The sequence below is a fragment of the Engraulis encrasicolus genome, chromosome 17, assembly GCF_034702125.1.
Source record: "Engraulis encrasicolus isolate BLACKSEA-1 chromosome 17, IST_EnEncr_1.0, whole genome shotgun sequence".
Taxonomy (NCBI): domain Eukaryota; kingdom Metazoa; phylum Chordata; class Actinopteri; order Clupeiformes; family Engraulidae; genus Engraulis; species Engraulis encrasicolus.
In genome coordinates this window covers 25,809,203-25,822,773 of record NC_085873.1, presented here as the reverse complement: position 1 = coordinate 25,822,773, position 13,571 = coordinate 25,809,203, and the positions used below count along the sequence as shown (strand labels likewise).

Sequence of the window (13,571 nt, the reverse complement as noted above, 5' to 3'; positions counted from 1 at the left end):
ATGTTGACACACTCTTAAAGGTAAATTATGTAGGATGGTGGCCAGGGGTGCATTTCTGAAAACCGAAGTGGCTAACTGCATTAGCTACTTTGTTGTTTTCAATGCATTTTTCCATTGGCAACTACCGAAGTTGCAACAACTTCTCTTTTGAGAAATGCACCCCAGAGTAGTTATGGCAACTATGCTGCTCATTGTACATGTGCTGCCTATTCCCAAACATGATCTTTTCATGAATATTTGCTCTAATTATCAAGCTAGTATTTACCAGTATGACCAAAGTACATTACGTTTTGCAGCTAAAAAGGTCTATTACTGGAAATTCAAAATAGCGGACATGGAGAAGATCCACCTTTTCCTGTATGAAAAGTGTAATTTTCCCAGTAATAATGAATGCTTAAAATTTGATGGTGATGGTAAGTCTTTGTGAAAGAGGTAACACTTGAGAATGAGCAGCATGAATTCTGGAAATAAACAACAAAAGTATATGGTGTACCTTTAAACACAACCAATTGATGCACTAGAGACAAACATCTGAATATAACTTACCAGTACATAGGCTACAGCGGAATGCCATACCGAAGAATAAACTACCCAAGTGGATAGTGAGTCAACTTTTACTGTAAGGAATTATTATGCGGTGATTAGGGCTGTAACGATATTGTATCGAACCGAGAAATCGTGATACACAGAGTCACGATACACCCTTTCAAAGTTGTATTACCCATTAGTCCAGAAAACAGCCTTATGATTTGATGTGATAGTGTTTCCAAACTTCAGTGGAGATACATTTCAGAAATCGTGGGATGTATGGAACCGTAGGTCAAAAATCGTGATACGAACCGAATCGTGAGTAGAGTGTATCGTTACAGCCCTAGCGGTGATGCATTTTGCCCGCATTTGACCAGTGGGCTAATGTTAGTGTGAATTAAAAAGGAACTCTTTGAGATATCACATGGGACAGGCCATTTCTAACTAATGGTGAGGAAACATCCCCTAAGCTACTTCACAAGAATTCTTATTTTTAGACACCACTTATCTTCATTCACATTTGTACATACTCTACCTGGAGTTATAAAATGCCTCTTTTCCACTGCCAGTTTTCTGGTAGGCCTACAGCTCGACACAGCGTGACTCGGCCGCCACTTTTTGCTTTACAATTGAGATGTGTCGTGCCTATTCGAAAAGCAAAAAGTGGTGCTGTGTCGAGCTGTGGGCCTACCAGAGGCAGTGGAAAAGAGGCATAAGTTTACTCTCGAATTTGACACCAGATTTCTCTACTGTGTACCATCGATCCACCGTCACTGTCTGCCCTCAGCCTGATTGTCCCCTGTCCCTCTCGTCTGGCTCCCCTGTCTCTATGCAGACTGGCCCCTCTGCCTCTCCTCCACTGCCCCCTTCATCTGTCTGCCTCCCCGCTTCTCTTCTCCTTTCTTCTCCTCTCTGCTCTCCCCTCTTCATTTCTGTCCTTCATTCTCTCTCCTCTCATCTCTCTTGTCCTCTTCTCTTCTCTTCTCTTCTCTTCTCTTCTCTTCTCTTCTCTTCTCTTCTCTTCTCTTCTCTTCTCTTCTCTTCTCCTCTCTCTGTTCCTCTCGTCTTTCTCTCCCCTTCTACTTTCCTCTTCTATCCTCGTCCGCCCCTCTTCTCTCCACACATTTCTCTCTCTTTCATTCTCTCTTCTCTCCTCCTCCGCCTCTCTCCCCCCTTTCTGTCTCTTTCGTTCTCCTCTCATCTCTTTGCTTCCCCTTCTCCTCTTCTCTCTTCCTCTGCCTCTCTTCTATCTATACTCTCCTCTTCTCTCCTCCTCCGCCTTTCCTATCCACCCCATGTCTCCATCCCTCTCTCTCGACTCGAGGCTAGGCTAGTCGATAATTTGGTCTGTCACAGCGTTGCCATGTGACGTCTGTCTGCCCATTTCCTTTCAGGAATAGCCCCATCAATTATGACTTTCCTCGCCTACACTCCACACCCCACCCCACACACAACGCTCTTCCCCTTCTCCTTACCACAACCCCACACATACACACCGCCCTACCCCTTAACTACCACCCTACACACACACACGAACACGTACACGCACATGCACATGTACACACACACACACGCACGCCACCCCCTCGCCATCCCCACTCTTCCCCTTACCCTTACCCCAACTCCACACACAGACACACATACACTCACCACCATCTCCACTCCTCCCTCCATCCCAACCCACACACTCCAACCTCTCTCTCCCCCTCACCACCATCACCCTCCTTGGCCACCACTCTGCCCTCCAGCCTCATCTCTGCTGTGCACTGCTGTGCTGTGCCCATTCCATCTCCATTAACATTCAGTGTGTCTCTGCAGACTCCACTCTACTTCTTTCTTTCTTTCTTTCTTTCTTTCTTTCTTTCTTTCTTTCTTTCTTTCTTTCTTTCTTTCTTTCTTTCTTTCTTTCTTCTATTTCTTTCTTTCTTTTATTTCTTTCTTTTTTCTATTTCTTTCTTTTTAAAATGTCTTTCTTTCTTTCTTTCTTTCTTTCTTTCTTTTTTCTTTCTTTCTCCATGATTTTCCATCCTTTGTCTCTTAAAACAGACTTCAATCATACATTATATCTAGCAATTTTTTCAACCTCCCATGGTAGAGATTCTACTCACCCTATACAGGGCATGTACTGTAAATATAAGCTATTTCTATCATGATCACCGTGTTTTCCCCACTGTTCCATTCAGTCAATGTTGAAATAATTAGGTAGAGAGATACATGATTGATGGATAGAAATACACGACATTTGACCATAATATAGGAATATACAAACAAATCAAGCAGTCTTGAAACCCTGTCTTACAAACTGACATCTTGATTTTGAATTTCAAAATCCTGATTTTTTTTTACGAGGCTTGACGATAACTCCTGTTTGTATAACACACAGTAGACTTGTAGAATACGTACATTACAGTACATTAACTTACATTGCATTTGGCAGACGCTAATCATAGCCAACATCACTAGTATGTGTGTAGGAGGCTGTAGTAGATATGCACTTTGAGTATCTCTATGATGGCACTTTATGTATGTATGTTTGTATGTATATTATATGTATGTACGTATGTCTGTATGTGTTTTTTTTTTGCCATCATGTGTATCAGTGTTGTGTGTACGTGACAGCTATGTACTAGCCTCGCGACGCCATCCTCTGTACTCCACCCAAAGATTTTGGCTCCGCACAGTCAACAGTCGGCCAGGCTAGCTATGTACAGTGTATGTCCAAGACAAATTTCCTTCGGGACCATTAAATCTTTACTCTTGAATCTTAGTAGACACAAAATGCGCAGGGAATATACAGAATAACAAGTGCAGATGCCATGTGGGGTTCGATTTTTGTTAAAGGTACACTGTGCAGGAAATGGACAAAAAAGGTACTGCTCATTGAAATTGGGCTGCCTATTGCCAAATTTGATCTTTTAATGAAAGTAATAAACAAATATTTTCTAGTATGGTCCAAGTACAGTCATTTTTGCAGCTAAAAAGGGCTATTTTTGGAAATTCAATGCAAAAGTGCAATTTTTCCAGACATAACGAATATTTAGAATTTGATGGTGGTGGTAAGTATTCATGAAAAAGGTAACATTAGTGAATGGGTAGCATGAATTCTGGAAATAAACAACTAAAATTCTCACACAGTGTACCTTTAAAGTACCTTAGCACAGGGTTAAGTCACTGGCACTAGCCATTGTAACAGGCACTGGCACATAGAAGCCACATGTGATATAACATTTTGCAGAAACTAAATGATGCTGTTACTGTGGAAAGCCTACTGTAGTGTGCCACTGGTTCTGTGCTACTCCCACCACAATTCTCAATCTCCTTCCCTTGTCTCTTATGTGCGGAGGATGTTCAGCGAGGTGCCTGCCTGGGGCTGGGTTGTGTAAGGCACTCCATACAAGCGTAATGGAGAGAGCAAGCTCACTGTGTGTGTCGGAGAGCAAGATGGATGGATGGATGGATGGATGGATGGATAGAGAGGCTGACGGAAAAGAGAACGGAATAAAGAGAGAGAGAGGAGGAATGAAATGAGAGGAAGACGAGCGAGCCTCTTATCGTCTCTGAAAGGCCAAGTGGAGTGCGTGTGTTGGGCTCCGAGTAGCTCAGAGAGCTGACGTGAGCCTCGCGGCGCCAAGTCACTCAGCCATGCACACACACGCACGCACGCACGCAGCCTTGCACACACAAACACACACACACACACGCATACTAAAACACATGCACATTCAATTGCACGCACACACGGGCATACATTCATGCAGCCTTCCACACACAGCCACACACACACACACACGCATACTAAAACACACACACACGCATGCATATGCACACACAATTGCACACGCAGCAATACACACACAGTCGCACACACACACGCGCGCACACACACACGCACATACACACACACACACACACACACACACGCACACACAAGCACATGCAGTTCCCCGTACACAAGCACAAATGCAAACGCTCATCAACATGCAGAAACACACACACACACACACACCAGCAGTCACACACAGAGATATCAGTGGTCATCATGTGATAGCACACAAGGCATCTGAGGAAGTTTGTCATCATGCATCTTTCAGCTCCAACTATATCTTGTATTTCTGGCCTCTTCCCTAGCTCTCCTTAACTCCATTTCTCTTTCCTTCTCTCCATCCCGCTCTTCTTCAATATTTCCCTTCATCCTTCTCTTTCTTTCTTTCTCTCTCTCTCTCTCTCTCTCTCTCTCTCTCTCGTTCTGCAGCAGTGTTGTTCTCATCCTTTTAAACTCTCTCTCTCTCCTCTCCCACACACCAAGCCTGATGCCTGAGGAGGATGCACACAGTACAGTGTGTGATGTAATACAGCTTTGGACGTGTGTGTGTGTGTGTGTGTTACACAGTGGATTGAGAATATCTCAATTTCTTCTCACCCTGCAATGGTGTGATAACCATAATATCAGCAAGTGGCTTCGCTGCAAAATGCACGGCGTGCAAATGCACAGTGTGCAAATGCAGTGTTAATTCTACACTTGGCGATTTGATTTAACATTTTGTTCGCTAGCTTCAACTCCACAAGGCAGCGAGGCCAAAATTTTGAGCATTTTTTGTTTTTAACCACAAAGCCTTATCGTCATAGCAACAGCATGAAATCTTATCGCCTATCACACGTTTTGCAGATGTCATGCAGCTCAAGTTTGCATGTGCCTGTGCATGTGTGTGTGTTTGTGTGTGTGTGTGTGTGTGTGTGTGTGTGTGTGTGTGTGTGTGTGTGTGTGTGTGTGTTTCTGTGTGTGTGTGTGTGTGTGTGTGTGTGTGTGTGTGTGTGTGTGTGTGTGTGTGTGTGTGTGTGTGTGTGTGTGTGTGTGTGTGTGTGTGTGTGTATTGACAGCTAAGCGTGTGTGCGTGCTGCTTTTTTGGAATGTAGTAATCGTAGTAACTATGCTGTACCTCAAGAACCAAGGCTCAAGGATAGTGTGTTGGCCAGACACACAGACATACAGTAATAGTAAAACCCAATGTAATGTTATATGTAGCGCAATGAATTGGCCTATCCAGAGAAATATGCACAGGTTAATAATCTAAGGAAAAGGTGTGTGTGTGTGTGTGTGTGTGTGTGTGTGTGTGTGTTTGTGCGTGTGCGTGTGTGTGTGTGATTTGATTGTACAGTATATCATGATGATGCTTGACTACTTTTTCTTTGTGCCCCCCCCAGAGAAATGTGCCTTGGTTGATGATCAAGGGATAAAAAAAGAAATGGAAAGGTGTGTGTGTGTGCGTGTGTGCGCACGTGTGTGCGCGCGTGTGTGTGCGCACGTGCTGATTGTACAGCATATCATAATGATGCTTGACGACGTTTTTCTTTGTGTGTCCCCCTCTTCACCAGGATGAGTCGGGTGCCTATGTGATCGACCGAGACCCCACCTACTTTGGGCCCATCCTCAACTACCTGCGGCACGGCAAGCTGGTCTACAACAAGGAGCTGGCGGAAGAAGGTCTCACCTGGACTCTTTAAAAAAAAATATATATATATATACTGTATATAAAAAATATATATAAAAGGAATATATATAAATATATATATATATATTTTAGGGGCTTTTTATGCCTTAATTGACAGGATAGTTTGAGATGCTGACAGGAAGTGAGTGGGAGAGAGAGAGATGGGGGAGGATTGGGAAATGACCCCGTCCGGACTCGAACCGGGGTCCCCATGGGCATGAAAGCCCAAATGTGGGGGGCTTAGCGCTTAGTCACCTTGACTCTTATCTAGCCTACCTACCCAGAGTTGTGTAAAGTAGCAGTAGAAGTACTCTCACAGATGTAATTACAACACTAGTAGTAACTTATGATACACTATTCTTGTTGCAATTACATCAGTAAGAGTACTTCTTCTATACAAGTCTGTACCTTCTTCTCTTTCCCTTTTTTCCTCCATCCATTTTATTATCCACAGTCACAAGGGCAGCACCATAACTATATTGGTGGCAGTTGCAAGTGCTAAATCATTCAGAAGGGTGGTGGGCAGCTTAGCAGGAACTAGCAGACCAGAAATGCAACAACAAACGGGCAGGGCTAGGGGAAATGGCAATAAGGTAGAGATGCAGTGATGGGCAACATGGATTCAGGATTTAAAATCCAGTGCCACATATTACAAATCATCGGGTTTTACCTGTCGAAATGCCCTAATTGCACAGGTAAAACCAGGGCATTTGGAATATGTGGCACTGTGTCTTAGCTTCTGAATACACATTGCCCATCACCTTGCCTATGATGTTTGGTCATGTTAATCTGTTGCATAGTTTTCCGAAACCATTTGGTGTCTCCATGCGTATCCGTGTGTATCCCTCTTGAGTGGATAGATGCCAATGAGGAAATGAGCTCCATCAAGATTTGCATAAACATCACCAAACAACATAAAATATCACAGATAACATCAGCCCCATTCAAATTTGAGATTAGTATACTGTATTATTTACTCAGCTACTGAGGGTGTGTGTGCGCGTGTGTGTGCGCGTGTGTGTGTGCGCGTGTGTGTGCGCGCGCGTGTGTGTGTGCGCGCGTGTGTGTGTGCGCGCGCGTGTGTGTGTGTGTGCGTGTGCGTGTGCGTGTGTGTGTGTCTGTGTGTGTCTGTGTGTCTGTGTGTCTGTGTGTGTGTGTGTGTGTGTGTGTGTGTGTGTGTGTGTGTGTGTGTGTGTGTGTGTGGCATAAACAAGGCCATTGTTATGCTGTGTTAGTTGTTTCCTGTGGGAGGGGGTGGTGGTGGTGGTGGAGGTTATGGTGTGTGTGTCTGTGCACTTAATACCATTCAGTATCATATTCCAAGAACATGGTTGAGATGGTTGAGTCATAAACCTAACTAAGTTAGCCTACAGAAAGTGGTGAACCTGTTAATAGATAGCCTGCAGGCGTCATTAATATTATTGATAAAATGATGGCCCCAGGCTCTTTTATTAGCTGGTTCGCCGGGACTGTATTCCTACAGTCAGGGTGCGATTTGTAGGGGGGGGTGGGGTGGATTGTCCCCCCTTCTGGTTTTGATATGGCCACTTTTTCTACATGATTTTAATCACAGTTCAATGTAATTCCATTGATCTCGATTAAGTTCTGAAAAATATCCCCCCTTCTGGTTTTCCGACAAATCGCACCCTGCCTACAGTCTTATGTTAAGTGTGCTACCAGACATCGCGCTGGCAAATTTCCCTTTCCATTCGGTCGATACCATATTCTGTTACCAACCCTAACCTATCAGTAAAGAAATGTTTTTGAGGAGAAAAAAAAAACAATGAAATCTAAAACGCCTTGAGAACTTAACACTGTGGGAAGACAGAGCTGAGTCTGACCCCCATTTGCCACCACCTCGTGGCTAGGGATGGCAAAAATTGAAAAAACTCTTAACCGGTTACAGAGACTCATTAACCGGTGGTTAACCGGTTAACCGGTAATCTTAAATTTTATAACGTTCGCGTGCCTGATATGCACAGCACTGATTTTTTTCATTTTTATTTTTCACATAAGCCTTTTTTTGCTGCGCAGACAGGACCTGCCATGTCCAGCCATTGTTGCCAGATGGAAAATGTTGAATTATCGTTCTAAAATCTCAAAATTATCGTTTTTTTGGGAGGAAATAATTATAATTATTAATATTATTACAACCGGTTAACCGATGGCAGAAAATTTTAATCCGGTCGATTATCGGTTAACCGGTTACCGGTTAACATCTCTACTCGTGGCCACCTGAACCTGGTTTACTACCGAACCACCATATTGCCTTGGCTGATGTGCCTTTTCCAATCAGGTACTTTTCCCTTTTATGTCCTTAAAGGTGTTGGTGTCCTGGATAGATAGCCAGCAGGCGTCATTAGTTGAGACAATATTACCACAGCTCTATCCTCCCACAGCTGTACATTTCCACAACCCTATGTCACGTGTACCATCAAACCTTGTAGGGATGCACAATGCCACTTTTTTTGAAAACAGATTTGACTACGAGGACATTAATGTCTGTACTTGCCGATAGCGAGTATGAATACCGATACTTTTACCTCCAACATACAATGAAAGTAAATGCACAGCCTCGTTTTTTTCCATCTGTGATATTTGTTTTATTGCCCATTTCCATTTAGATTTAAATGTTAGAAAATGTATGAGGCAGCGCTTTTTCCCCATGTTGCTTTCAAGTTAATGGAACGTAATGAGATGTTACATTTTTTTGTGCAGTAGCAGTATCCCTGTTACATAGATTTTTGACAATAAAGTACACTTGACCTGACTTGACTTGACTTGATCGTTGCCTGGTATGGGCAAGTGTTTGACAAGTATGAATATAAGTACGAGTGGAAGTACTACCAGTATCGATATCGGTGCACCCCTAAAACCTTGCGCTGTGTGTGTTTCCTTCATGTTCTGCTAGGGGTCCTGGAAGAGGCAGAGTTCTACAACATTACGCCGCTCATCAAACTCATCAAAGAGAGGATCCTGGAACGCGACAGCAAGACGACCCAGGTAACCAGCTAATGCGTAAAATACCTATTTAGCCTTAGTCAACGAACCAATCAAATGCCAGCTGATTTCACTGTTAAAATGTGTGTGTGTGACACCTCCCACTTTGTGTTTGTTTACTGAGATCTTTTAATCCAGTCCAAATCGGCCATTTCTTTGACCGACGTCATGAGATGAAATGAAATTACTCCATGTTCATACATAAAACTAGTCCCGTCCGAATTGTGCTTTAGTCACCCGAGATAACCAGGCTTCTCTCCACCTGCCCTAGGGGGCAAGTGGAGTAATCAATAACCACCAGCCTTTTAGTGTGTTTGAGCAATAAATAGCACAGGGGTGACTAAGACAGGTCATCAAGACAGCCCAAAGAGGTTGCTTGCCTCATCTCACCTTTTTAAAAAAAAAGAAAAACATACTGCCATTGGCAATCGGGTTTGCTGACATGAACAGTCATCCTTTCTTTTCCTTCTAAGTTTTACTGGAACTAAGGCTGTGCCTAAAATGTTCACTACATCGTCCACTACATACGTAGGAAGAATTCATGAATGTGGGTTGCATTGATTTCTTCTCCACATTGCAGTACACGCTAAATTATGCATTTGCTCAAGTCAACACTAAGAGAGTTGAATTCACATCTTGTAGTTGTGTATTTGGTCTCATCATGGTACTCTTTCAGTGTTGAACTAACACTTCATTTTTTTAATGTGTGTATGCATTGGATGCATGGACATTTTGATTCAGCGTAAGCATTTGTTTTTCTCTTCATGTACAGTGAGTCTGTCTCTTTTCAAAAAACTCCCACAGTACAGTGTGTTTACTTTGCCTGTGGATGGGTTACATCTTGTGAACTTTTTGAATCTGCCCTCTGCAAATCATCGCAGAATCCTGAAACTAGAATATTTGGTTGAGGCAAGCCAGATCCTCCCTCCTTAGAGTTTCCTGACAAACACTTCCAATGACTTATGATGGTTTACGGAAGTATGTGCCATAGTCTAGTTCAGTCTCTTGTCTTTTTTATGTTTCTGTAAGTTATTTGGTACTTAAAATAAGTGTCTTTCAAATATTGTGTAAAAGTATGTGAAATTATTTTCTTGCCGTTCAGTATGGTGATTGTCAGTGCAGTAAATGATGCCGTCAAGGTACATGGTGAATGAGTGTTCACCCTTACTATCACAGTAATACAACAATACCAATGTCCCTGTTACATTACAGTACAGTTGGCAGGCACTTTGATCTAAGACTGTGTGGAGACGCAGAGTACAACAGTATACAAGTAGTAAGTAGTGAAGACAAATATAGAACATATAGCCCGCAAGTGCAGAGTATGTAATTTACGCATGCAAGGCCGCTGACAACTTTGGTCACCCAATTCCGGCCCCCTCTTTCCCTGGGCATGGGACAACTGGCCTGTTTGTCCTCCCCTTTGATGGCTGCCCTGTGTGAATGACTAGTGCAAGGGACTAGGGCTGCACAATTAATCGTCAATAATCAAAAATCGTGATATAATAGTGATATCGAAATTGTGATTTTAATCGTGATTTAATCGTGGCAATAGTGACCTACCTTCGAGAGCCAGAACATGCTTACAGGCTGGTGTTTCTGGCCACAATTCTGTTCATCTAAGTTTCACGCTATTGCCTTTTACATAATTATTGAAATTTATTTCATTTTGCTCATCCCGCATATAATTCATTCTTGGTCATGTTTCATTTTGTTATAATTTTTGCAAAATTCAGCAAAAATCAATAATCGTGATTAATAATCGTGATTATGATTTTGACCCAAATAATCGTGATTATGATTTTTTTCCATAATCGTGCAGCCCTACAAGGGACTATGGAGTCTGTTTTAGGTTGAGAGGAATGGCACTACCAGTTTTTTTTATTTAAAAAAAAGTTTTTTTTACATTTCTGAAAATAGGGGCCCACAAGGGTGCGGGGCCCACAAGGGTTCGGGGCCCACCGGTGAGTCAGGTGTGCCACTAATTATGATTGGCCCTTTCAAGCCAAAAGTGCCCGGGCCCTATTTCTCCTGCAGGCCAGCCCTGGGCTCTACTCCCACTCTTCACAACCCTCCACCACCACCTACCACCCCCATCCCCACCCCCATCCCCACCCTCTCCCCTTCCCATTTGACCCTCAGCAGACTCAAAGGGAATCTCCCTAATGCACAAACAAAGCAGGGGAATGTTTATAAGAGCTGACATTGAAAGGGTTTCAAACGTATCTCTCTGCTGAATAGAGGCCATTGGTGACCACATGGTGAGGACGAGGAGGACTCTGCATGACCTTGTTCTTGTCAGGCTTTTCAGCCTTTTCACCATGTGAAGTCATGTGAACACGCCACGACTGGCTTTATACGTTTCTTTTTCTTGGTTCTATTTTTTCTTTTCTTTTTTTTTGCCATGACAATGGGGTTCAAGGGGAACGAATTAGATAAATAAAAAAAGGAGATGAGAAGGAGAAAATATCAATGTAAGAAGATAAGATAGGAAGACTGGAAGGAGAGGAAAGAAGATGATCCGTTTCTGCAGGATCTTAAAAAAAAAATGGTGCTTTTGTGTGACATGCTTGCGCAACATCCCTCTCGGCCTGAGTGTGTGGTTGTCTTTCTTCAGATGGCTCCGCTCACCAGTTTAGACTGTATTAATGCTTGCCTTTCAGCGTCAGATTATGTAATATCTCTCCTTTTTTTCCTCATTTTTTCCCACTCTCTTTATCAATTTCTCTCTCTCTCTCTCGATCTCGTTCTCTCTCTCTCTCTCTCTCTCTCGCTCGCTCTCTCTCTCTCTCTCTCTCTCTCTCTCTCGCTCTCTCTCTGCCTCCCATCCGCTGGGTGATATATTCTGCCTCCCTGGCATTTGCTATTCTCTACACATTTTTTTCCTCTTTTCCGCTCTCTTTTCTTCAATCTCTTCCTCTCTTTCTCTCTCTCTCTCTCTGTCCCTGTCTGCTTTTAATTTCACACATTCATATCTTGTCTCTCCCCTCTTCCTTCCTTTCTTTTTCTCTGTGTGCCAACACTTTTGGTCATCCCTGCCCTCCTCTCCATCTCATCCCCATGTTTTTTTCTTCACAAATGCAATTTCCTTCTATGTATTGATCTATCACTCGTCCATCTGGTTCTCTTCACCCTTCTCTTCAATCCAACGTCTACTCGCCTGCTGTTTCTTTCTGACTCCTCCTTCCTTTCCTCTTGTCTGCACGCCATCTCGGAATCTTCTCCTCCCTTCTTGATTTTCATTGTGCTCAACCTTTTCTTTTTCCTCCTCCTCCTCTTCTTCTTCTTCTTCTTCTTCTTCTTCTTCTTCTTCTTCTTCTTCTTCGTCTTCTTCTTCGTCTTCTTCTTCTTCTTCTTCTTCTTCTTCTTCTTCTTCTTCTTCTTCTTCTTCTTTCCCTCCATCCATCTATCTGTTCCTCTCTCTCCATTTCTTCTTCTCTGCTCTACCGTGTTTCTCTGTTCTTCATCTCCTCCTCCCACTACTGTCCTCTCATCATCCTCATCCATTCTGTCTTACCTCCTTTTTTTCTGTGTTTCTCTCTTCCATCTCCTCTCCCTCCTTCTCTTCCACCCGTTTGTTCTCTTTGTGCTATCTCTTGTCTTCTTCCTCCACCCATCTTTCTCTCTTTCCTCCCTCTCCACCCTTCTTTCCTCTCTTTCTCCTCGCTGCACTATCTCTTCTTCTTCTTCTTCTTCTTCTTCTTCTTCTTCTTCTTCTTCTTCTTCTTCTTCTCCTTTGTCTTCTTCTCCTTTGTCTTCTTCTCCTTTGTCTTCTTCTCCTTCGTCTTCTTCTCCTTCGTCTTCTCTCTTCTTTCTTCTTCTGCCATCTCTCCTCTTCCTCTCTTTCCTCCTTCTCCACCCTTCTTTGCTCTCTTTCTCCTCGCTGCACTGTCTCTTCTTCTTCTTCTTCGTCTTTGTCTTCTTCTCCTTCTTCTTCTTCTTCGTCTTTGTCTTCTTCTCCTTCTTCTCTCTTCCTCTGCTATCTCTCCTCTTCCCTCTCTCCAGCAGCAGGTGCCTCCTAAGCATGTCTACCGGGTGCTGCAGTGCCAGGAGGAGGAGCTGACCCAGATGGTGTCCACCATGTCCGACGGCTGGAAGTTTGAGCAGGTCAGCGTTCGAGCCTGCCGAAAGCCCCGCCCCGGACTGCTCTGGACTGTGGGTTGGACTGACGCTGACGTTGATTAACCCTGACCTCTTCCCGACCCCGTGAACCCCCTCGAGCCCTGCCTGCCCCCCCCCCCCCAAAAAAAACCCTATCTCAAGCCCCCTACCCTACCCCCACCTAACATCCACCACCAAACCTTCCCATTGTCTGTCTCTCTCTCTCTCTCTCTCTCCTCTCTCTCTCTCTCTCTCTCTCTCTCTCTCTCTGTCTCTCTCTCTCTCTCTCTCTCTCTCTCTCTCTCTCTCTCTCTCTCTCTCTCTCTCTCTCTCTCTCTCTCTCTCTCTCTCTCTCTCTCTCTCTCTCTCTCTCTCTCTCTCTCTATCTATCTCAGCGACTCTGACCCCCAATCCTAACCTCCACCATCAAACCTCTCTCTGTGTCTCTATCAT

At 43.7% G+C, this 13,571-nt stretch overlaps 1 protein-coding gene across 7 annotated transcripts in view; it reads left to right on the top strand.

Annotated features, from left to right (window-relative positions):
* kctd17 (potassium channel tetramerization domain containing 17) overlaps positions 1 to 13,571 on the top strand; it is a 35,230-nt gene that overhangs the window by 8,741 nt on the left and 12,918 nt on the right. For 2 of the 7 annotated variants that reach the window (XM_063222075.1, XM_063222071.1), the window contains exons 2-4: positions 5,902 to 6,010; positions 8,929 to 9,020; positions 13,026 to 13,172. In XM_063222075.1, coding sequence (XP_063078145.1) covers positions 5,902 to 6,010; positions 8,929 to 9,020; positions 13,026 to 13,172 — 348 coding nt within the window. Of the gene's footprint in view, positions 1 to 5,901; positions 6,011 to 8,928; positions 9,021 to 13,022; positions 13,173 to 13,571 lie in introns of all 7 variants that reach the window. The other 5 variants (XM_063222074.1, XM_063222070.1, XM_063222077.1 and 2 more) reach the window with 3 other exon arrangements.